The 26,060-nt window shown below is 40.0% G+C and overlaps 1 protein-coding gene and 1 non-coding gene across 8 annotated transcripts; one reads left to right on the top strand and one right to left on the bottom strand.

The window, feature by feature from the left end:
- The first annotated feature begins 1,204 nt into the window (after window positions 1-1,204).
- ncoa7b (nuclear receptor coactivator 7b) lies at window positions 1,205-26,046 on the top strand. Of its 7 annotated transcripts, none has more exons than XM_080289700.1 (17): window positions 1,205-1,450; window positions 5,785-5,959; window positions 10,974-11,119; window positions 14,669-14,739; window positions 14,970-15,077; window positions 15,372-15,470; window positions 19,384-19,509; window positions 19,841-20,025; window positions 20,528-20,682; window positions 21,423-21,986; window positions 22,071-22,242; window positions 22,408-22,555; window positions 22,699-22,824; window positions 22,942-23,094; window positions 23,915-24,010; window positions 24,111-24,184; window positions 24,314-26,046. In XM_080289700.1, the coding sequence occupies exons 2-17, from the start codon at window positions 5,922-5,924 to the stop codon at window positions 24,447-24,449; spliced, it is 2,397 nt and encodes a 798-aa protein (XP_080145826.1). In that variant the 5' UTR covers window positions 1,205-1,450; window positions 5,785-5,921; the 3' UTR covers window positions 24,450-26,046. The 7 variants fall into 7 exon arrangements, with proteins under 7 accessions (XP_080145826.1, XP_026050708.1, XP_026050705.1 ...); XM_026194923.2 differs by lacking the exon at window positions 1,205-1,450 and adding an exon at window positions 4,767-4,887 and having other exon boundaries at window positions 20,561-20,682; XM_026194920.2 differs by lacking the exon at window positions 1,205-1,450 and adding an exon at window positions 4,767-4,887.
- trnae-cuc (transfer RNA glutamic acid (anticodon CUC)) lies at window positions 4,445-4,516 on the bottom strand. The gene has a single exon. It is a non-coding gene; the product is annotated as a tRNA-Glu (tRNA).
- Window positions 26,047-26,060: the final 14 nt, after the last annotated feature.

Below are 26,060 nucleotides of genomic sequence, written 5' to 3'. Positions count from 1 at the left end.
TTATTTGCTTTTCTCATTAATGCTTGGAGTTTTACACTGATGCCTTGAGAGTGACTTGTCAAATGCAGCTTTTACTTTTTGGTCAGCGCGTTCTCAGGCCTGCATGTGTGAATTAGACGGTTTGTGCATGTGCGTCGAGGCGTCTATAGTTTTTGAGAAATCCATCAAAGCTTATCATTATAAGTAAACACGACAGAGTGGACAAAATGTCTTGTGCGCCGCCAGACCTGCTATCTAACCACAGGCCATATCTGCGATGATGGACTGATGTGGCGCTGGCTCGGACTAACCAGAGTCTGAGTGTGAGAGTGGGAGTGCATGTATGACATACACACACAGGAGAACACACACATCAAAAGGCTACGCATAGCTCATGTTACCTTATATCTTTTTTTGCCTCTCAAAGGAATATTACCTTTGCCGTACATGAAAACTTGACTTATCGCACAGTCACAAATGGGCAGACTTGGTCATAACTCATATAGGAATTTATAGCTGTTATTTATTGGCCGGTGTTTACTGGGGCTCATAGTTTTATACCTATAAGCTGAGCAGAGACAGCAATTTTTCTTCCAGATACTGATCGTTACTGTGCAGGACGAGCCTCTTTTTATGGCAGATGAGATCAGAGGAGAGTTAAGGAGATTTATTAGTAATGCTAGCTAATAGTCCATGATCTCTGCTCATTATTGTGGTTTCACTATGTGTTAGAACACAGACAGCTGCTCCCACAACTAACAGTATGTCAAGGAAGGTTATTAAAAATCCTAAATAATTTGTAAAATTCACAATTTCAGTTTTCAGAGCTTTTTTTGTTTGTTTTTTCATTTGCCCAAGGTAAGGTTCCTTGCATTTGTTTGCGTGTGTGCGCAAGTGCTGAGGTCAACCTGTGTGTTCCTCTAGTTGTTACAACACCACTGATAAGCAGAGTAAACAACCATGCACTGTTTGCTCCCCTGCCACGGTCACATGATCGAGAACTCTGATGATAGAGAGAGTGTGTATGTATGTGTGACTGGAAGGGGTAATATTCTGTTTTGCTCCCATCTTTCCTTAAAGTTTCAGGCACTGTCTGCACCGTATTAAAGGTGTAGCTCCTGTGCTGTCTGGATGGCTAGCTTTAAGAACCAAGACCCCAGCTTTGATAACCTTTCCCCTGCTGTTCAGTTCCCGGGTCGAAGGTCATGGCTGCAGAGCCTCAGCTGACTTGGCAGATTGACAGTAGGTGTAGTGGCACTGGATGGTATACAGTATAGTGCGGTTTTAAGCCATATCTCCATCACCCGCATTCTCCTCTTTGTCTTTGCTTACTGGACTTTGTTGGTGGCTAGTATGTGTGCAAGCAGAGGCTGCATGTGTGTGTTTGTCTGTGTGAAGGGTCATTAACCTCATAGTAGCCTATAGGTGGTCTTTCAATCACTCTGGACTGTCCTAGACCACCAAAGGAGTGGTGAGTGCCTCAATTACATCTAAACAACTTGCAATGACTCATACAATGTTATCATTATTATTTTAATTATAATATTTCAGCTCTATCAGTCTATAGATTACCCCGCCTAACACTGGCTTGTACCATTGATTATAAATCCATTACCAATGTGTTACCACTTCCTAGAGATACTTTTGTATTTTGACTTGGTTATCTGCTAAAGTCTATTAATTGTTGCAGTAAAACTTAAATTATCTTAAAGACTAATTGTAAAATAAGCAGTTTGTCTGTGTATCCTGCTGTGCTTAAACCTGAGCTTGTATAGCTAGCTGGAAGAATGAGTAATTATGCTAAGCTAAGCTGACAAGCCACATAGGTACTAGCTTCATAATTACAATTACAAACAGAATAATTTCATTTAAAAGGTGGCTTTAGTACTTTTTTAACCACTAGGCTGTTGGTAACATGTGTTTGCTACTGTTTGCTCGCCTTTAAATCAACATCCTCACTGCTAACAGGTCTGGCAAACATTAGCTTCAGTAATAATTTGGCTAGGTAACTTTTAAACTTAGCAGATAATGGGACAAAATATTAATTAATCTACATAAAATATATTTAAAAATTGCAATATAATAACTCAAAAATTTTTAAATTACATATCTCTAAATTTAGACTTAGACGTAACAGGAAATTCCAAGATACTCAGCCAAGAAGTCAGAATTTCAAGTTATGTACCTCGAAATAACTCAAAATTTAGAGTTACACATCCTGACATTTTATGTTGAAATTTCAGGTTGCATACCTTGAAATTAGAATTTAATAATGCAAATTTTTCAGTTGCACATTCCAAAATTTAAACTTACTCAGTAGAAACTAAGTTACATTTTTTAGATATGGATCTTAAATTTGTAACTTCTTCAGCTGTAACTGGATACTAAGTCAGTAACTGAAAGTTTTGAAGTAGCTAACTCAAATTTTTGAATAAAGCAAAAACTGTCACATTCATGAGCTTTGTTTCAGCAGACTCTTGAAAGAAAAGTCATGATATCTTCCTCATTCTGAGCATTTTTTGTGTCAGCCTCATGTAAATCTGTCAAAGCTGTTAGCTGCTTGTATAGGGGACCCTAAATTATACTTACACAGCATTTTTTTTTAGCTTCCTAACTAACAGCTAATTGGTTTATGGTACAACAATGTCAGCATTCTTACATCTTCCCATAAACTTCAAGATAAAAATTCACATTTTTTTTACACACTTAAGATCATTATATTACACGCCACACACATCTCCATCAGTTATCATTTGTGTGACATATCCTTTTCCCAGTGTTTAGGTTTTGTGTCTTCTTGATGCTATGCCGTACTTGACATTATCAGCGGCTGTAGTCTAAGCTAGAAGTGTGACGTCCAAGCAAAATGATTCAAAATCGCTCCAAGGCCTGCGCTGGTTCCGACCTTTGTGCCTACAACTGTTTGAAAAGATAGAAGCAAGATATTATCTTTGTTTTCTCTGACTTTGTAAAACAGTGCACAACAAATCTGTTTCATTTTAACCCCACACACATGAACCTTAACATATACCATGCCCTAACAATGTGCCCATCCTCAGAGATTGTGTATTTTTGTATGTATGTGTGTGTAACTTTAAAGTAATTTTAACTTTAAGAAAGCACACACTGTAATAATACCAAGCTGTTTGCTGACTCTGATGTAAGAGTACCGTAAAAATTCTAATATCAGAGGCTGAAATGAAACTACCTGTCTACTGTACAGATCTTATATGACTGTATGGACAGAATTAGACTTGTATTATAGCTCTGTCTGTGAAGCACATCTTGAAAACATTACTCTGTAAAGAGTCAAAAGTTTACTTCTGGACATCCTTGGCTTTTTTAGTGCTTAAAATTCTGACAGTATGCTTGTGAGTCTTCTTCCATTTTGCTTCCTTTCTCTCTTTTGATTCGACATCAGGAAAGAAAAAGAGAGAAAACAAGAGACATAGATGTTAATCCATCATTTAAAAAGTAGGAAAATTAAGAGAAAGATTCCAATCAGAAAGCCTCATTCATAGACAGTGTATACGCAGATGGTGGGCAATATTTTGAGCTGTACTATATCTGAGTCACAAGAAGCTTTTGATGGCCCTGCAAGGGGACGATGATACCCAGAGCCACAGGGTCCCTGCCAACACAAATCCTGCTCCCCTCCACCCCCCACAATCCTTTGCTTCTGAGAAGAGGAGGGGGTGGAAGTAGATGAGTGGGTTGATGAGAGGCTGAACAGGCCGGAGGAGGGACACACAGGCGCCATGGCGATCCCTAAGACAACTTATCTCGTCTCTCACAATGATAGCGCCTGTCAAAATAACTGCCAAGATACACAGCCAGGCAGGAACTGGTCAACTCACAGGCCGTCCAATCATGAGGGCCTTCTCGCTGGGGTCCCACCTTAGAGGGCTCTCTGGGACTACAAGCAAACGTTATCTCTGTCTCATTGCTCACTAATAACTCAGACAGGTTGGGTTTAACTTGGCAAAAGCTTTATTGTGGGAATGGCAGGAAACAAAGCAATTAAGTTTAAAACCAAATGTACGTTGAATCAAATACCAATATGTCTGAGAAATTAATATAGGTTGAAGACACCTTGAACATTGATAGTGACTTTGATGTAAAATGAAGACAAATTAAACCTTAGGGAAGACATTGTTTTAGTCTGTAAGAATTTTTATAATATGATACCATATAGCTGCCATTTTCCTACTTTTGAAGACTTGTGCCATTTATTGTGAAGTGTCGCCACCTAGTGGCACAGTTTCTAGTGGGTGGCAAAATAAAATGTACATCTCGTGCAATTACAGGCATTAGAGACGTCTGTGAAAGTATTTTTGCTCTAACAAGAGAAGGATCCCCTTTCCATGTATATTATAAAGAAAGATTACATTATCTGTGTAACCAATACACGAAACAAATTATACTGGAACGTTAAGTTTTCTTTAGAGAAAACGAAAAGTATCCGTTCCCTGACCGGGAATCGAACCCGGGCCGCGGCGGTGAGAGCGCCGAATCCTAACCACTAGACCACCAGGGAGAGATAGTAATGGCTGAAGGTCTGTACCTTTTGTCGTCAACACGGTATCATGATTCGAGGTAAAGTTATGATAATATACGGACAGACAACCTAGTCTCCAGCCTAGTTAAATATTGCCAACACAACTTACCAAGAGCCAATTGGAGGTGAGCTGTCTGTGCTATATGTATACATATATATTGTTTTTTATGTTTTCCACTGGTTGTATATTGTTTTCTTTTCTTTACTTTTGCACCTTTGTGGTCCAGCTACCCAATTTCGCTGTGCAAGAAACCGCACAATGACAATAAAAAGCTCCAAGTCTCTCTAAGTCTAAGCTTTACCGCGCACGCGACACAAGAGGGCGTTGTAAGTGGGAGGATGCATACAAGGTATGTGGGAAATTTTAGGTACCTGTTTTTATGTCAAATATAAGCGTTTCGAGGCGTCGTTGCAAATCCGTGCTTGGCGTGAGAGGTTTATCTGGATGCATGAACAGGTATGCGCTATTTTAAGAAAGCGAATTTGCTTAATGAACGACAAATATATTCTTATTCTCACCACCAGGTTGCTATTGTCTTGTAAACAAAGTGGCTAACTAGCATCGTTAGCATCAGCTGCCTTGTCAGCTGGAGCACCTTTCACTTCTCCCGCGTTTGTTTGTTTGGTTTAAGCACATCAGGGATATCTTTTCTCGTTGTTGCACTGTAAAAAGAGGCCGAAAGCCTCTTTTTACGGAACCATTTATGGAGGATTTCAAATCATGCAGGCTGCTAAAAACTGAGAGTGTGGCTAAATGGGATCGTAACGTTGCTTCGGATTGAGCTTTCCCTCAGTGGTTAGCCTCTCACCTGTTATGTAACGCCTTTAGGCTACACGTGGATGAACTGCTATACGTAAACCCGCTAAACTGTGCTACATACTACAAATATTAGTTTCGCTTTTATTTAACTCCACGGCGTTGAAGCTAGCCGGTAACTTGATACAACCATAATGCTTTGACTCTTTACATCAGCTGCTGAGAATAGACTTTATATTAAGTAGTAAAACAACCGTTTACAGTGTTTCCGTTAACCAGATGCAGGTGTGATTGTGTTTTGTAGCCGAGCGCTCCATTTTCCACCCTCTTCGGGTTATTGTCAGCTGACTGAGCTGACATGCCTATTATGGGATGCTTTCATCGCCATCCACTTAAGCTGATGGGGCTTCGCGATCGGTTATTGGGCTCTTGCAGTGCACTGAGCGTTGCTGAATGAAGAGATTAATCCGGTTTCTTCTTCACTCTGCAGGACAAGAAAGACGTGTGAGAGGTGATCTTCCCAGCCTTGTGTCTCCGCGCTTGGATACACACACTGCGTACGGATGTAAGAAGGTGGTTGTTTGTATGGATGCACGTAAATACATGCAGATTTAGCACCCTGGCCTGATGGAAAAGAGAGACAGGAAGCCTGGATATTTTGCCAGGTAAGGGACTCTAGTTTTTATGCAGCTGTCATCTTAAGATTTGCATTTATTTTTTACCTCCTAAAATCGGCCTCTCATTTGTTGTGAATCACCATGTTTGGTGCTCAATGAGTCGATGTAATTATGTAATGTTTTTTTGCTGAACAATAATGATTTACCCATAGTTAATCACTACAAAGAAGCACACCCATCCCTTTGTGTTTAAAGGCTCAGGGAACAGAAGCTATGAAAATCTTTACGCGAGAATGATAGGTTGAAGGTGTTGGAAACTTTCAAATCTGTGAAAAATCTTAATGAGAAAATAGTTTCTTTAATCCCCTCTTTGTGCATTTAATGTAACTTAACTAATATCTTTATTTTTCCTCTTTGTTTTATTGTCGAGGTTGTCTTTTGGAAGGCATGTGATCGTGAGATGTCCCTTCACACACTGAATAAACTAGTGCCACGGTCTACTCTGTGGCCTGGGTTTAAAGCTGTGGCTTAGCATGGTTGATTGATTGTAGACACCTGTGCCCTTGCTGGAGTAATGAACCTTGCTCAGCTGGTATGTACTGTGCTGTGAAGAAGGCACAAGCTGGTGCTCTTGGAAATTTTTAATGGTTCAGTTCAGTCATAGAAATCCAATAAAGATAATGTAACTCTGATTTCCAGCTGCACGGTTTTTATTCTAAGATTCTCCCAGGGTAGCTCTGCATGATTCATATGTCAATATAACCCTTATTTATCTCATACTGGGCTTTGGTGCAGTTACTACTTTCTTTGAGACCACCCTCCTTTAAAGCCGGCTTTTGCATGATTGGAAAGTTTGAGAAGCAGCTGCTCATAGCCAGAAAGGCACCCCAGAGGTGATCATGTTAGGGTATTGTATGTGTTCCTTGATATCGCAGAGTACCTGAGTCAAACAATATTTTTAAAAAATAAATGTTTTTTTGCTATGATGCACTCCTCCAACCCAGCCGTCTCTCTAACATGATGCCATCTATCACTACAAATCACTGTGCTCCTCTATTTCAGTGTAAACACAGCAATGAAAGGCATTTTAATTATGTTGTGGAGTTAGCTATACAAGCTATCATGTGATGCTTTTTTTTTTTTTTTTTTTTTTTTTTTTTGTGAGGATAAACTAGTGGTTCTCAAACTTTACAAGGATATAAGTTGATCTGAAGCAGCTACTGATTTATTTCTTTTAGAATTTATTTATTATTTAATATAAATGGCAGTCGTGCATCACACGTGGGGCCGTGGCCTGCTGACGCAGTGTCAACTTTAGTAACAGATTTTTGACACCGTGTGAAACATGATATGAGGAAATGTGTGGAAAGAGGCTTACCGCAGTTGCGGTGTATAAAGTGACAAGAAATCTGCAGGTTGTCAACTAGGGCTGCCACGATTTGTAGACTAGTCATGATTACGTCGACTATCAAAATCGTCGACGACTGATTTAATAGTCGACGTGTCGTTTGAAGCTTTGTAAGATCGCAAAAGACGCAGGAATAATAGCAGGATTTAAGAGTGTAATAACGGACTGAAACAGAAGATGGCAGCACAGCATGTACAAGGATGCCAGCTGCCGTTAAACCCCGAAGAAGAGTTTTAATATTACTCTTATTATTCTTTCTTGGTCACAAAATAAACGTTTAACATATTTTCAGGCGAGAATGTAGCTGTGTAAACCTCAAATATCTGCTCAGTTTATCAGGACACCACATATTTTCAAAAGCGCTCCGACGTTTTCGGAGACGTCTGTTACCCACTAGCTCGATAGCTAGCCGGGGGCTAGGTCACTAGCGCCGTGAGAACACCGGACTCCCGGCAAATTGTTTTCAAACCCACCGCCATCTTTCGCGACTCAGGTTAAATATATATGAGTCACTTAGATAAATTAAAAATGTTATTGTTTGGCTTTTTTTTAGTATTTTATTTGTTCCTGAGTAAATCGGTTTGGCTGAGATTAAAGTTATAGTTTTTATACAGCTGAATAAACGTCAAGCAGACAGCTGATTATCAGAAGTGTGAGATGCTGGAGAATATACTCCGGTGTCCTGTTATATTTTAGATAGCAAGGAGTTTATTAAACTTCACCGAAACAATCTGCAAATTTCATTAAAATTGAATAAACTATCATCTTGTCTTTATTTTTAGTTAGCACCTTAAAAGCTTAAAGCTGTAAGCTAATGATAGTTATATAAGAGCAGATGCTGCTGGTGCAATAAGCTGTAGTTTTACGTCCAGTGGATGATGATCTGATTAGTCGACTAATCGCATAAATAATCGGTGACTAGTCGACTATCAAAATAATCGTTTGTGGCAGCCCTACTGTCAACACCTGCTTTCGCGGATGTCGGAACAAATGAGGTGTGTCATCGAACTGCATGGCTGATTTAAGATGGGTAAACATTATTTTGGGGGTGTACTGCTTGTGCACTGAGGCTCACTTGCTGCTGGAAAACCCTCGCTGCACAATACTGCTCTTATTCTGCCTTGTCTAACCTGTTCTACAAAACAGTCTTATCATAGTGTAGAAAAAATATAAACCTTGTTTTTTCTTTTCTTTTTTAAAAACCCTTACAAACATGTAAACTAATGCATATGGAAGGTAAAACAATTAAATGCTTCTGTCATTGGATATACAGTAAAATATAAAAACTGTTTAATCTTGTGTATATGAGGTCATGCTTTATAGCTTAGTGAGCTTAATTCCTTCTTATGGCTCACGTTACTCACTAAGACTACACAGACAGTCTAGTGCGATCCAGCCATTTGTCATGTCTGTATTTCTTTTTCTTTTTCCCCCCATATGATTAGGTTATGTTGGAAATATTATATTATGGAGAAAAATGACTGTCATCACAATCCAGGCAGCCTCTAATTATTAGGTAGACAGCATATTAGATGTTAATGGGGGTTGCAGGCTTCAAACTGCTCATGCAGAGACACTGTGCAGTAGCACTGGTGCCTGTTTGTACAGAAAGTAGAACAAAAATAAGCGTTATCATCTAACACAGCCACTCCTGTAATGCGTATCTCTTCGGCTGCTTTGTGCCACCTCGCTTCCTGACAAATAGAGCAAAGGTCAATGTGAGGTGCACAGGGACAGTATTAACCAGCCACGGTACAAATGTCAGATTGGAAATGAAGATCAGTAAATTAAAATGCTGGTGGAATGGAACGTAAATCCAGGCCTGCCTTCATAATGTGGCACTTCACAGTTTTGTTTCCAAGCAATCCAAAATAAATTGAATTGAGGCATTATGAGGATATGAAGGTGGGAGAACTTTAATATCTGCAAAAGTTCCATCAAAGGTATTATTAGTCTTGTTAAATATCACAAGGTCTGGTATAGATATATGAAAGAATATGGCACAACTGTGCATAAATAGTCACACAAAGAGGCTCATATCAACTTATGTTACTAAAGTAACTGTTACTTTATTCTTACCAGTCAGACTTTAATTGCTTTTTGAGAAAATCCACACACTGATGACCATGTTTTCCTTTACACTATAAACTGCTTTGTGGCTTTTTTCTTTTTTTTTTTTAAAAAGGTGGTGTATTTGCACTAGTAGTTTTTCCTCATGCATCTTTGTTTCAGACTGTCTCACTTGAAGCATTTTAATTTGCATTAACCTATACAAAAAGTGTTATGAAGTTTGATCAATAGAAGGAGGCCTTCTGCTGTCTGGAAGGTTTCATTGCTGCTCTGGATACAAAACAAAATAATTCCTGAATGCCCTAAAAAAAAAAAAAAAAAAAAAGTAGAGCAGAGCTCAAGGTTTTCAACAAGCTAACATATAGACTGGCTGTGTCCACACTGGGCCAGATCCATAGACTGAAGCCGTATTTGCCGCATGTTTAAGGGATATGAAAATTAATATTATTAGTAATTGTGTGTCTGTGTTATGCAAGGGCTGTTGTTGTTGTTCATGCCCTCTTTCATGTGTTTGAGTGAGCCGGATTGGAGTCTTTGCTGTGCCAATTCTGGCCCTCGGGCTTTATGTTTCACATTGCTGCTTTAAATCATTTAGCATTTGTTTGGATGTTCATTATCTTCATTGCTTATACTCTACAATAAACCATAATTTGTCCATTCTCATTAATAACTTTAAAACATCCTGGGGTCTGTTTTGTGTTTAATTTTCTTTTTATTATGGTAGGAAGCAGTCACTGTTTAGAAACTCAAGAGGGAGATAAGAAGGGTTAAAGAGGAGATGAAGATGATGTAAAGATGAAGGCTGTGATGGAGAGCACTGAGAAATGCCCCTGAGTGAAACAGATGGCGTGCTGTTGAGAAATGCATCAGCAGATTCTTGAGTCCGCGAGCAGATGTGCGCCTGAGCTCTGTCTGGCTGCTGACTTATCGACCCAATCCTTCCTTTCCATTAAAGCACTTGAACACTTAAGTCGAGCCTTTTGCTTTTTCTCGTTTGCCCAGATTGTGCAGAGCAGCCTAACCACTCTCCCTCAATGCTTGTGACGAATCAGTTTGGTGCTGTCTTTTCTTAAAGTACTTAAGCTCTCAGCACGCCTCTGAGAGCCAGCATAATCCTTAAGTGTACAGCTAACCTGTGATTTCACTGCACTGCAGTGGCCCCCTGTAATGCACCCCAACACAATCTGGAGGCGGTGTACTTGATTCCCTTCCCTATTAATGATTAAAGAGGGAGAAAAGGCAGCGTCACAAAACAGCTGAAGCAGCAAAGTAAATGGAGAGAAAAGTTGCTGCTCATTATTAAAAACTTATTGCAGCACCTCTGACAGAAGGAATTAACAGTTAAAGTCTGCTGCATTGTCGATGCTAGAAAAGAAGTGTGGGCTCCCTGGTCATTACACATTATTCTGGAGCTATTCTAGATTATTCAGTAAACCTGATATCTGAAGCAGAAGTTCTGAAGGGTTTAATTTATTATTTCCTCTGCAAGCTAGCAGAATACTTTAAGTTATGGACATGGTTTTAACTGTAGGATTTAAATTCACCATGTTTCTACTTGATCTACCCCCCGGGGCATCTCATCAGGCTGAAGAGGCGGAAACAGCTCAGGGGGAGCCAATCGGAGAAGACTGTGAATGAACAGAATCCGGAAATCATCTCCTGTCCCGACATTCCAAATGACAGTGACGCCAACAAAAAGGCAGAGCTACAGAGAGCGACAGGAAAGCTAGGTAAGATGGTGACAACACACATTTCAAAGTTGCTTCTCTGAATGTTGGAATATACCCTAAATCTAAGTGGCTGCTTTTCCTGTTGAAAATGGTGGATGGTCATGTCAAACAAGGCAAACATTTCAAATGAGAAGGTCATTGTATACGCAAGTAATCCATGTAACGCAAAAGCTCTAAAGAGGCATCCTTAATATCGGCATCTTGTGAACGCAGAAGCCTCACCCACCTGCTGGCCAAATCCTGGCCAATCAGATGAAAGTTGGCTTAAAGGGAGAAGAGTTAATAGTTTCGGAATATGAATGGGCTCAGATGGCACCGATACAGTAAAAGATGAGGAGTCCACGAATACAAATATGGAGTTGGAACATAGCATTTTAGTTACCCTCTGATAACATAAAGACTGAATAATTTAACATAAAGACTGTGCAGGCTGTGTGCACATCTCTGCTTGGGTTAGTTCTGTTTGGGAGAATAAGATTGCTGATCTTAAGCCCTTTACGCACTGAACACGTACAATCTGTGAATATTTCATGCGTTAAAAATATTTTTCGGACTCTCTTGCAGCTGTTCATGAGGGCCACGTCATTTCGGTGGAGGAATTTGCAGCGCTTTTTGTTTTGTTTTTTTAAACCAAGCACAAATTATACCAAACAGATCTGACCAGACAGATGCACCTGACAGCAAGTGCACTCATGGCTCAAAACACACACAGAGAATGATTATACAGTGATATGGAAATGATAAAATAATACTGTTTTACCTCAGGCACACAGCTAGACTCTGCTTCAGGTCAGTCGGCTCTCTGAAATGATTTCTCTGCCTCCTCAGATATGTTCCCAACTCTGCCAGCAAGACTCAAACTGCCCCACTGACATCCTGAAATATGTACGAAAGCAGCCGTGACACTGCTTTAACTCAGCTGTGCCCTGCCATGACAATTAGATAAACCCAAAATTTCAGTTTCTTCCCTTTCTTTAGAGACATTAGGACCAGCTCATCGTGGCTTGATGTCAACTCGATTGATTTTATTTATATTTTTCTACGGTGCAAACGCAACATGTTCATTGTGTATGTGCATCACACTACAAGTGCAAATCTGAAAAATTCGTAATTTTGTGTGGGTTTTTGGGTTTGTTTGTTTTTTGCAATGCACTTGGTATATAATGGCCTTTCTCAGTAATGTTTATCATCTAATGCCCTTCATCAGAATTGGTGTAAATTTATTTATAAGCGCATTTAAAAACAACACAGGTTGACCTTAGTGCTGTACAAACAGGAAAAAAGAAAAAAAAAACATGTTGTGTGACTTGTCAATCAGATTTGTGGAAGTCTGTAAAACAAATGGTAGCCCTTTGGCTGACAGAAGGCTTTGTGGCACAGATGTGATCTTTTGAGGGTAAAGAATTGAAAATGCAAATAAAACTAACCTTGCATGTCAGCTTTACAGTTGAATAACAAAATCTTATACGGAGGAAGTTAAACTTTCCCTTGCTTTTACTAATCATAATTTGAATTGCATTTTTCCAGCAGCTTTCCGAACTTATTTTTAAAAAAAGATTTATTTATTTTTAACTAGAGTTGTTTTACACTTGCAATATACACTGATTAATATCTGAGGATCCTCTGTGGTAAAACAACCTCAGCAGTTTTAAACGGGAAGTTGCATAACCTTTATCCTGTTCTAGTATACCGTTAAAGATGATATTCAGTACTCTGTATTCACAATGTCATTTAGTACTAAGATTTGACGCTACTCTTGGAAAAATGTCATTATTGATCAACAATATTGTGCCACCCATCATTTCTTTATATTTTGCTGGGTAATCTTAAGGTCCAGGCTCTCAGGAGGCCAGTCCATGACTGACTGTGATCCATTGTATGATTTAATTTTCAGGTATGCTTTTACTGCAATAAAAGTGTGTTTAGGATCAGTATCACACTGAAAAAGATTTTAAACCCAAAATTTTAAATTTATAAGTCGTTCTGTAAGACCTGTCACTGATTTTCAGTCGGGTACAGAAACGACCCTTGCACCGAGGCTCTGATGAGGCTTCAGTAAACAGTAGATGTATCAACTGTAGATTCAAGTAAAGAAATAGAACCAAATTGTTTTTGCAACAGGCTGTTAGAAACAGAGTGCCTAAGATAAAATTTAAAACTGGTTCTTTAATTTGTCTTCTATGTGTAGGCACAACAATGGTTCATTCCATGAGTTAGGTGTCGTTTTATGCTTAAATAATCCAAAGATCATTGCCAAGTTTAAAAGATTAAAAAAAATCCTCTCAAATTGGTCAAGTGCAAGGACAGGAGTGAAAACGAATAGAAAAAGCAAGAAGTATCTGAAGAAAAACTGAAAGACCTTCAGAAAGCCTGAAAAAACTATTGTTCAAGCCCACTGAAAAGATTATGAGGTCTGGCTGTTTGGAAGCAATATTGTAAGAGGGGTGATTTAAGGCTGTCTTTCCCCCCCTAAATTTAATGGGCATCAAACTTTTTGCATGGTCGAGGTAAGCTTCTTATTAAATTATTATTGAGTCATTAAAATGACTCAGTTGAATTGTCGTTGGTGTGGCTTTTAAAATATGCCAGTCAAAAAGTTGCGGTTGTTAATATTATTTTAACCAAATAAAACAATATTTAATAAGTGTGTACACTACAGATTTTATTACAAGACATCCTGTGGGCCAACATTGTCTTGTGTAGAAACCCATTATGACCTGCAAAACAAAAAGTGACCATTGCAACCATTATGGGCAGTGCGTGTCATGCTAGCATGTTTTGCTGGGTTTCTTTGGCTGTGAAAGAGCAGTGATAACTCCTGTCACAAGTTCAGTGGGTCAGCCAGCTGTAAAAAGCCATTTCTATTATAATACATAGTGCAAATGTGGTATTCTTTAGTGTAAAGGGCAAGAAATACACACAAACAAACTGTTAAGTCCCATTGACTAAAAGTCCTGCACAGTATAATATCAGTCACAGCCTGGTACAGGCTCGGTGAATAAAGTGACAGCGGCCTTTTCTTTGATGCTCTGTACAGTAAAAAGAAGCAGACGCAGCTGGAGTCTGGCCAGCTAATGCTTACTCATGCCCTCTGTATCCATGGCGGGGGCGGCAGTATAATGAGGCAGTCAGGGAGTGGAGCACTAATAGCCTGTGCTTTCCCGGCAGGAAGAAACTGCTGACTGTGGACCTTCTCTGCTACAAGGGTCAGATTATGTGTGTGTGTATATACAATAACCACTTCTGTGTTTGTAGTGTTTTGAGGCTGGATAATGATAGGAGATGAGCAGCTGGTACTGAATCACAGTCAGACAACTAAAGGCTTTTTAGAGGGTCCTCCCCCCCCCCCCTTTTTCTTTTCTTTTTTTTTTTCCTTTTTCTAACCCCAACCCCTGAAACATTGCTTTTTTTCTTTATTAACACAATTAACCCATTTATAAGACCTATATAACCCATTTATATAGCTCTTATAAGAAGTTTTTTCCTAATCATACTGTTATTTTACAGTCGTCCTTAGTCTACAGTCCTCTTTCTGTTCTGTTCTGTCAGATGATGGCTGTAAAGTTACCAACAAGGCAAAAATGGAAAAGACAAGGCCGCCGGGGACAGTGGAGTTCGTTGTGAGTAACATCATTTTTTTTGTTGTTGTTGTTGTTGTTGTTGTTGTTTTTCCTTTTAAGTAAGGTGCTGTAGACTTGCAAGGGAAGAGATAGAAAATTTCCGTTGTGTAGCATTTTGAGCTGTTTGCATTTAAAATGTCTCACATTTTTACAGAGGAGATGATTTGTGTTATCAGAATCAGAATCAGAATCAGAATACTTTATTGATCCCTGGGGGAAATTATTTACAGGTGGGACGTGATGATTCCCTCAACAGCATCGCACTCAAGTTCAACATCACCCCAAATAAACTGGTCCAGCTGAACAAGCTGTTTTCTCGCAGTGTCTACCCCGGGCAGGTGAGAAAGCTGTGACACTAAGCATCAGCTGGATAATGTGTTAGAGCGGGTTTTCCACTAATTTCCACAAAGGAACACTTTGAAAACGCATATCTTGAAAGGGGTAGGGCGGCGATATCGGCTACACTGATGTGGACTAGGAATGAAAAGAATCTTCATCGTTTGATGGAAATGAAAATGATCACTGAAGGTTAAAAGCAGATATAGAAGTTTAGCCCATTTATTATGTCATGCTGCTTTTTTCCCCTGTTCATTACTGATCATCTAACTATTGGTTATCTGTTATTACTACAGAAACTGTTTGTCCCTGATGTGACTCAGTCAGAAACTGAACTCAAATCTCCGACTTCCTCTGATCCCATCGCTAAAAACGTGTCAGAGAAGTCATCACAAGTAAGTCAAATAACATTCATTATATTACTTGGAGTACTGTGATCATACACAGGACTTCGGCATGAACCAAAAAAGCTAATTTAGCCTCTATCATGTGACATACCATACACCCCGAGATAAGTATTCCAAATTATAGAACCTTTACCCGTATTGTGGCCATTCAAGGACAAAAAGATTGTTAAAGGGTATTTGAAGGTTTTGGTAGCATGTGCTTAAAATGCACTGTAAGATGTGTATTTAGAACTACATTTGCTTAAATTAGTTATACTTGAGGTAATTCTTGAATTACAGTCTTGTGCATAAGTCTTGAGCTGCTCCACTTTATATTTTGCTTCCAAGAAGTCAGTGTAACCCTGTTTACCCTTAATTAATAACAGTAAAGACAATATCACTGGGTCGGCAGTAGTGCGAGGTGTAAAAATCAGCAATGAAAAGCAACACCATAGTAAACTTTGCACAAGAATGCGTATTTGTATTTGCAGTACATCTGTCATACAGCAATTTATAATACAGACTTTCTTAATAAGAAAGTCCTTTCTAAAGTCTTTCAAGTTATCAAGAAGTTTTCAAGCTGCTTTTTTTTTTTTTTTTTCCAAGCTGCTTTTTCACCCTATTGCAGTTCAGACACTTATACCTGACCATTCAGATGAATGTTTTTGTTTTTGCTTTTTTAAGCCTCTTAACTCTGCGACCTGTACATCATTCAAGCATAAAAAGGCACCTACCTCAAGTGCTTAACCAGTGTTGTCTACACACAAGAGAACTTAGCAAAGTTATATCTTTAGGCACTTTGTTACTAGCAGTCTAGTGCAAAAACATGTAATTTGTTCTGATTTCCTTGGTTGAATCAGTTTTAAAGGTATAAAGATAGTAACTTTGTAACAACAAGGTGACTCCCAAAGAGCTGTTAGCAGAAAGCTTACCATATCTCAGCATGGTGTGCAGTGTGAGATTTGAGGAAAAATGGACAAGTGGAGGACAAAAAGTGACAGGCCTAAAACACTATCAACAGCAGATGAAGGGAAGTCAATAATTTTGGGGGGCAGAGTTATTGAGGAGTGGTAGAAGACCAGCAGCAGCTTCTGGTCCAAGTTATGTTTCCTCAGGACATGGAAGTGCAGTCTTTACCAAGACGTTGGTGTTGTGGGTCCAGGTGAGGTTGGTGGAGATGTGAGTGCCCAGAAAACCTTGAGAAACCTGAAGGCAAAGACAGATCCCACCTATACTTCATTATGAATTCTTTTGTCTTAAGGACGCTCAGCTTCACATTATTTTCTAAACACCAGCGGGACAAGTTCTCTATCTCCGCCCTGTATCTCTGATCTCTGATCTCCTTTAGGGATCAGCCCAACGTCATTGGCATGCTTGACAATGAGGTTGGTTGGGTGGATTGATGTGCAGTCTGATGTGTACTGGGCGTAAAGTAGGAGGCTGAGAACACAGCCCTGCAGGGATCCAGTGCTGAGTAACATTTGGGGGTCTGGTCACCTAGTCAGACTGATTTGAGGCCGGTTGGTGAAAAAAGGTGGTCACACCAAATATTGACTCATTAGAATTGTACAAACTGTGTTATTATTTTATTATTAACCTTTATTTTACCAGGAAAAGTCCCATTGAGATTAAAAACCTCTTTTCCAAGGGAGTCCTGGCCAAGAGGCGACAACATGTTAAAATTACAAAGTTACATACATGATTATAAGTAACAATTACATTTTAAAAAACATTTTTCTCTGGCTCTCTCAATTTGGACTTAAAAGCATTTAATGAAATAAGATCTGCTATCTTCCAGTCTTTTTGCATCATGTTCCATGTAAAAGGGGCAGCATAAGAAAAAGCCCTCTTTCCCAGTTCAGTTCTGGCAAATGGAACATTGAGCAGAAGAAGATCGCTTGAACGCAGGCTATAAGAAACAGTACTCCTCCATGTGAGCAGATCGCAAATATAGGTGGGCATTTGTCCAAGCAGGGCCTTGTAAATAAAGATGCACCAGTGATCAAACCTCCTGGAGGACAACGAAGGCCATCCCACTCGAGCATACAGATCACAACAATGGGTCAAAGCCCTACAGTTTGTAATAAACCGTAAAGAGGCATGATATACTGAGTCAATCTTATGAAGACACTAGGCGGAAGCATTCATGTACAGCAGATCACCATAATCTAAAACAGATAAAAATGTGGCATTTACAAGACGCTTTTTTGTCTCAAAAGAAAAGCAAAATTTGTTTCGAAAGAAAAATCCTAATTTTAGTTTGAGTTTTTTCACAAGATTGTCTATGTGAGATTTAAAGGTCAGAGAATCATCAATTAAAAAGCCAAGATATTTATACGTATGCACCACTTCTATGAGGTTTCCCTCAAGAGTGGACACCAAAGGGACAGTTTGAGGAAATCTCTTCATGTTTGAAAACAACATTAGCTTTGTCTTTTCAGCATTAAGAACCAATTTCAGCTCCAGAAGTGTGTGCTGAACCACATCAAAAGCTTTCTGCAAAGATTCTATTGCCTTTTCAAGGTTTGAGCCAAAGGAATAAATAACTGTGTCATCAGCATAAAAATGCATACTAGCATTTGACACATTTTGTCCCAAATCATTTATATACATGATGAACAACAGAGGTCCTAAAATTGAACCCTGTGGCACCCCAGTGTGAATATTCAAAAGTTCTGAGCACAGATTTTCACATTTAATGCATTGAGTCCTGTCACTCAAATAGTTAGTGAACCAGGAGACAGCATGTCTAGACAGCCCCAAAGAAAGAAGCCTATGCTTCAAAATGACGTGATCCACAGTGTCGAAAGCTTTTGACAGGTCGATAAAGAGAGAAGCGCAGTGCTGTTTTTTTATCCAGAGCAACAAGTATGTCATTTATCACTTTTGTGGCAGCCGTAACAGCACTATACTGTTTTCTAAACCCAGATTGCATTTTTGAGAGAACTTCATTAGAGTACAAGAACTCTTTTAATTGCTCACTGACGAGAGACTCAAGGACTTTTGCCAAGACACACAAGTTTGATATTGGCCTGTAATTAGTCAGAATGGCTGGGTTGCCTCCTTTTAATATTGGCGTAACAAAAGCAGACTTCCAAACAAGTGGAATTTCTTTAGTTTGGATTGAAAGATTAAAAAGGATCATAAGAGGTTGTGCAATGTAATCAGCTGCTATTTTCAGAAAATAGGGCTCTATTAAGTCTGGCCCTGGGGGTTTCCTGTGATCTAAGGCTTTAAGAGCTTTATGCACTTCCTGGACAGAAAAAGGAGAAAAATCAAAAAGCTCCCCAAAATATGTTTGGGGTTCTGTACAGGGAGTCATGGGGGCTGATCCAACAGAGTTAAATAAAAAACCAGTAGCTACGAAGTGCTTGTTAAAGCTATTTAAGACCTCAGTTCTGTCATAAACTGGGACAGAATCTTTTAAAATTAATTTTGGAAGAGCCTGTGATATTTTATTTATAGATAAGGACTTAATTACTTTCCAAAATTTCTGAGGGTTATTGAGGTTTTCTGTAGTAACAGATAAATAGTATTCTGACTTAGCCTTCTTGATAAGTGTCGTGCATTTGTTTCTTAATTTCCTAAAGTCTAACCAGTCAGTCAGGGAATCATTGTTCCTAGCTTTTGCCCATGCCACATTGCGCTGATGGATGGACTCTGATAATTCCGATGAAAACCAAGGGTTCTCCCGTCCCTTGACCCTAAATTTTCTGGCAGGTGCATGCTTATTTAAAATCTTCATAAAAATTCCTTTAAAATAAGCCCAAGCCAGATGGATGTCTGGTATCAGACTCAAATTCAAAGATTGTGTTCTTGACTTATGTACAGTATATCCTTATGTTTGTACCTTTGAAACAAGCCGTACTAAATAAAAGCACAACATTAATCTCTCTGATCTCTGCCTTTCAACATCTTTCAGTATGGCGTTCCAAACTGTAGGTCAGCAACGGCCCTTCGCCGCGAGCTCTCCCCAAGCTCTGAGGACGAGAGTCCATTAACGGTCAAATTCATAAAAATGAGCTGCAAGTACTTCACTGATGGCATGGTAAGAAGGAAAATTCATACTGGGTTAACAAGCAGAAATGTCCAAACTGGTGAATTATTGCATCTCATGTATGAAGTTAGACTTATTTTAATTTTTTATAATTCCACACTGGGGGAAATTTCCTTGTTACAGCAGCACAAGGAACAGTAAAAAAAGGGGAATTTAAAGATGTAGTAGAAAACAATGGTGTACAAAACAAGACAAAATACTACACTATATACAGATGGTTACTATATAAAGTAAAATGCAATTGGAAACATCAATATTTAGTTTTGTCTTTGATCAAATTGTCACCATCTTGCTGCCTCTTTGTGCATTTTGATTTTTCCAGGGTGTTGTTGGAGGCGTGTTAATTGTGACGCCCAACAACATCATGTTTGATCCGCACAAGTCGGACCCCCTGGTGATCGAGCACGGCTGTGAGGAATACGGCCTCATCTGCCCAATGGGGGAGGTCGTCTCTGTAGCGCTGTACGACGACGTGTCGCGCATGAAGCTCAAGGACGCTCTGCCATCGTAAGACCTCTCTCCGTGTCACTTGCCACATTTCCTCCTTCGCTAACCGTTCCTCTCAACTCGATTCTTATTCCTCCTTTTTTGTTCCTCTTTCCCGTTTCTGTTTTATGAGAAATAAACTGCAAACTAAGATATTACGAGCCCTTCAAGCTTTTCAACGTGTTTCCTAACATGCTCCTGAGATTGTCATCTTAGCTTTGTTTCACTCTTTCCTCCATAGCTGTTAATCAAAACTCTCTCCAGTGCAAGATCAGACTTTTTACTTTCCCATTTTCACCTTTTTTGTTCTGTTTAAGCTTTAAGTTGCTGTTTCACATCACATTTACTACTTTTAAGTTGTATACCACATTAATTTCTGTTGGGCATTTTTCTTTTTTCTTTTGTTTTCCCATTTCTTTTTTTTTTCTTTTTTTTTTTCCCCCGCAATTCTGTTTGTTTGTTTGTTTGTTTTTTTCCTCATTCTTAATTGCGGTGTGTGTGGTGCCACACCGTGAACTCACAGAGACCTACCCCAGGATCTGTGTCCTGTGTACAGGCCCGGAGAGTGGGAACAGCTGCCATCAGAGCAGGAACTAAACCCCTTCAGTCGCTATGAAGCTCTGAATCCCAAACAACCAATAGTTCTGGATGACATTGAATCAACCCTTTCTGAAACTGGTAGGATATGAAGTTTGTGTTTGTGGTCCACTTGTGGTTGCTTTTTTGTCTGCTTTTATGGTTAACACAAGCTACTTTTCGTTAGCTAGCCCATTAATGAAAGGCAGCTTGCGAATCTTGAAATCCAAACCTGAGACCAAATATTAATTTATTTTCAACGATGCTCAGTTGACATTAAAAGGCTCAAAGTGTGGGGGGAAAAAAATACAAAATTCCCCACACCACCAGCATCATCCTAAACTGTTGACACAAGGCAGGATGGATTCACGGTATCGTATTGATTACACCAAATTCTGACCCTGCCATGCAAAAGAAATTGGGATTGGAAAAATGTTGCCTGGTCTGAATAGTCTCCAGTCTTTTGCTGAGCTTGTTTGTCTCTTTTTAGCTGACAGGAGTAGCACCAGGTGTGGTCTTCTGCTGCTGTAGCTCCTGACTTCAAAGATGCGTGGCCATTCTCCTCAAGACATTTTCATTTTCACCCAGAGAACCGCTGCTCATTGGATACTTTCTTTTTTCATTTGCCGTAAACCCAAGAGAGTGTCTATATGTCTATGTGAACTGAGCCTCTACCATGTGATTGCTTTTTTTTTTTGATATTTTCTAATCAAGAAATTAAGGATTTTACTACCCGTACTGCTTTACTAATGTTGAAGTATAAGGAGGGGGGTTGTAGTTGGGGCATTTGACACTGATTTCTGACATATGCTAAATTTAATCAAAACCTGTTTTGATAACAGTGAGTACAGTGGGCGAACAGACAGAGAAGTCTCCATCAGATGAAGGCTTTACCGAGCTGGAGCCAACTGTCAACGGGAGCACAGACGAGGCAGAGGGGACATCCTGCAGAACACTCGACAGACACCAACATGAACTCCTAGGACAGAGTCCAGGCCAGGGAGACCATAAGAACCAAACTCAAGGGAAGCTGGATGATGAGGAAGACGAAGGTGTTGCTCAGAACACCTCCATCGAGGATGGAGAGTCGATACAGTCCTCCTCAGAGGCTGAAAAACAGGGTGACTTGCATAATAAACCTACAAACCAGATGGTAACTGAAACCAAAGACGCAAACTGTGAAGGAACTGAAAAGCTGCTAAACGGTGTTGATGATAAAATAACAAGTGCACCAGTGGACCAAATCAGGAGGCAAAGTCTGAAGCAGGCTTCAGAGGTTGATGAGACGTCTGGCCCAGACAGACCAGCAGAGGAGGACGAACTCAGTGAGGAGGAGAGGCAGAAGAAAACCTATGAGTTGGAGATGAAATCCTGGCTACTGAAGAGAATGCAAGCTCCAATAGAAGGTACAAGATTTCAGACTTCGATGGGACTAAAATAAAGTTTCAGCATGAAATAGCTAAACTCTTTATTTTCTCCATACCTTGCAGACATGCTTTTCTCATCAGAGGAGAAGAGCAAAAACCCACCAATGTTCCTCTGCTTCAAAGTTGGGAAGCCAATGCGGAAGTCCTTTGCCACCTGCATGACCTCTAGCCCCGCCCACTCATTCGGGGGCCGGGAAAAGCAGCCAGAATATTGGTTTGCTGTGCCACAGGAAAGGTATATTTAAATGTTTTATATAATCCTAGTGCCAGTTAAATGCTGCAAAAATAACTGTGATGTAAGCTGTGTTGAAGGGGCATTGGTTTACTAATGGTACCGGTATATTTGCGGCTACACTAGTCGGCAGTCTCCTGATTTCGTGTGTGTGTGTGTCTGCGGTAGGGTGGACGATCTGTATGCCTTCTTCGTTCAGTGGTCCCCAGACGTGTACGGGAAGGAGGCTCGAGAGCAGGGCTTCGTTGTGGTGGAGAAGGATGAGCTGGACATGATTGATAATTTCTTCAGCGACCCTGCATCTTGCAGCTGGGAGGTATGCTCGGGCCTCCAGCTCACCTCACCTCATCTATTTTCTTTTTCAAGCTAACACTACAGTGGTGTTTTGCCTTTTTCAGCATTTTAAAAGCACCTTTGTCTTGCAATCATTTCTGTTCTGTTTGTGTACTTGTGCGCTAGATTATCACCCTTGATGAGGCTAAACGTAGGCAGAGTTTTGGCAGTATCGATGTAGACTTCTCTATGGATGCACTCCCCATGCTCATTGATACAAGTGATCTGCTGCAGGATACACACATTGAGAAGGTAATCTTCAAATATCCAGACATGCGGCTGCTTTCTGAACACTTTAACATCTCACTTGGTGAAAGGAATTTAAGGAAATTCAGTTTTTCAGGGCTAATGGTGTGTACGTTTCCCCAGCTGGCCTGTCGTTTGCCTGCCCGTGTGCAGGGCTATCCATGGAGACTGGCCTACAGCACAGAGAAACATGGGACCAGTCTGAAGACTCTGTATAGGAACCTTGCAGATGTTGACAGTCCTGTGCTGCTGGCCATCAAAGACATGGATAACCAGGTAGACATAGTCATCATAGATGTGAAGTGTTTAAATAACTGTGAGCTTTAGGAACGTGACATCAGCATTAGGTGAACAGAATATGAGACATCGGGAGGTGAGTAACTTCAGATGGTTTGACTCCTAAGCACAGTGTTGTTGGCTTGTGTTTTATTGCCTGTCTGTTAACCCTCAAGCTGACAGTGACAGTCACATCATCTTAGCGTTTTAAAACCAAACCAGTGGACACTGCATACTCATATGGTTTAGAGCTACTGAGTCTATAAAGTCAGCAGAAGAGTGTTTGATGAGGTCATAGTTTTCACTTCCACTTCATTTTGAAACAAGGGGCCCCCTGCTGGCCAATATAAAGAGTGCAGTTTTAAGGCATTACTGCATCACTCTGTTACTTTCCAGACTTTGCCTATCTTCTTATATGGTTTAACACTTTACGCAGGCCACCTGGAGTTATTTTATAACTTTGGGTGTAAAATTGCAAAATAATTCTCATCTTTCAGGAACCATTTGAATTTTCTCTTTTGCCCAAAATGCTTGAGGAGTTATAATAATGAGAAGCACACATGGGAAAAATCTAGGCGGAGCTGGTTTTTCTGTCTGCATTCAGACCGCAGTACCTTGTGAATGATTTGTGCTATTGCGATGCACCAAATTTCTCCATGAAGCTCGTCTGCTCTGCTTTTCGAAGCGTTTGATTTTTGTGGGTTAAGACTAATTTCAAATGTACTAATTTGATTTATGCTATGGCCTGAGAGAGTGGAATCTGTGTGATTATTAGTCGTAAGGAAACTTGATTTCAAATCTAATCTGACTCTCGTCACAGATCTTTGGGGCATTTTCAACTCATCCTTTCAGAGTGAGCGAGCACTGCTATGGCACAGGAGAGACCTTCCTCTACAGCTTCTGTCCTGAAATCAAGGTTTGCGTCCAATCAGTTCACAAGCTCACTCTGGTTAGTTCACCCTTAATCACTAAAAAGATCTCAGTAGCGACTGTGCTGCTTTGCTACTTGCTTTCAGGTGTACCGCTGGACAGGGGAGAATTCCTACTTTGTGAAAGGCAATACCGATTCACTGCAGATGGGAGGAGGAGGGTATGTACAGCTACCTTAGTTTCAATTCAAGCATCAAGTTGTCTCAATAATCTAAATCCTTGGGACAGAAGAGTAGAGACAGTAGAGGGTTTGATAGTTGTCAGTAATCAGCACTGCCTTCCTCTGCAGTGGTCAGCTGGGTCTGTGGCTGGACGCCGAGCTGTACCGAGGGACCACCACCAAATGTGCCACCTTTAACAACCAGCCACTGTCCTCCCAGCAGGACTTTAACATCCACAGTCTGGAGGTCTGGACCTTCGAGTAAACCCATCTTCTCAAACTACATTCACTCTCCTTAAAACCTTTAACATCACCCATTTCTATTATGCACCACTTGGAGGCAAACCTAGCTACCCACAAATGACGCTAAATGTTATGTGAATGAAGTTCAGAAGCCCCTCGTGGAGCCATGTTGACCGCCGGCCGCGCTGTGTCTTCTGTAGCCTGTTTTTGAAGTGAGTGTATTCAGCAGGTAGGCTGGCGAGTTTGTCTGGGTCACCGTCCGTTCAGAGGTGAAGATGTAAGAAAATGTTTTTTGCTCTTGGTTCATTGGCTGCCTTAGACATCAGACAAAGCCTCCAGCTTCCCCCAGCATGCAGACTGCCTTACCACCATAAGCTTGTGAGGAGAGATTGAAGGTGAGGATAGCTGCTTTTTGTCTTTTTCTCTTTGTTTGTTTTGACCCATGTTGCTGTGAGGGCTAAAGAAGCCAATCTGCTGACGATACTATTGAGGTGATCCCTATAAGAGCTGATTTTTAAGTCTGCGTGAAAGAAAAAGGAGTCCGACAATACCACATGTCTATTTGTTAATAAATAATTGTTAATATAATTTGTATTTTGGGGAATGTACAGATGTGTGTACTGAAAATACTTAGTGGCTTTTTTTTTGCTTTTTTTTTTCCAAATGTTCAAATCACTCGCCATCAAATTCAGTTTGGCTGGAATTGTTTACAGTGAAAGAGTTCACTTTCTGTGAAGGACATCTTGTGAACGCTGTCTTTATCTTTTTATTTTGAGTTTGTTCATGTGAAATGAGTGAATTCCTCACAACTGCGCACAATGTTGGCATTCCCTGTGTCCAGTCCAAAAACCGCTGACGGAGCCAGGAAACACTTGCAGTGACCAAATATGTTCTGTTTAATTAAATAATTTCATATTTGTCGTGCGCTCGTCTTATTTTATAAATATATTTTTGCATTCTGTTTTTACAAAGAATGTTTGCTTTATTTTTCCTTTTTTTTTTTCTCTCTCTCTCTTTCTGTTGACTTTTGCCAGTATTGAATTCCTGCCTCTAAATGAGTAATGTAGACTCTTATTTGTGGTCTGTGTTGTTCAGAGACTTGCAGCCTGTAGAAGTTTAACATGATGTCACTTTGCACTGCAGGATAAATTGATGGCCCGTGCTGTGTTGTACCCTGAAGCTTTTCTACAATGTAAAATTGTTACTGAATGTCACTACAGGAGGGAGTCCAGCCTCCTTAAAAAGGGATGGGAAAGGGATACACTTTTTTTTTCAATGCACATTGATATGCCACTAACTAAACAATCAGATCTACTAACACAGGGTGAAAATGTCCATTTGCGCCCTCTGTATCTGACACAGGCTTGTAGTGCATGAATATGCAATACTGCAAACATCTGACACCACTGACAACGATCCCTGCCGTACTAGTCACTATAACGCTGGTTAGCGCTTCATGTTGAATTGAGCTTGGTTGTCGTCGGCTGTTCAGTGTTGTAGCTGTGAAGTATTATTTCTTGTGAATCCAAAACTGCTGTGTTCTGTGATATCATGATCTATTTATTGTGTTGTCACTGCAACTACATTTAAAATTAAATGTTAAATATATACAAATAAAATATTGGCAGTGTGT

The sequence above is a fragment of the Astatotilapia calliptera genome, chromosome 15, assembly GCF_964374335.1.
Source record: "Astatotilapia calliptera chromosome 15, fAstCal68.1, whole genome shotgun sequence".
NCBI classification, from domain to species: Eukaryota; Metazoa; Chordata; class Actinopteri; order Cichliformes; family Cichlidae; genus Astatotilapia; species Astatotilapia calliptera.
Note: the sequence above shows the minus strand (reverse complement) of the source record. Positions and strands in the feature narration are given on the sequence as shown.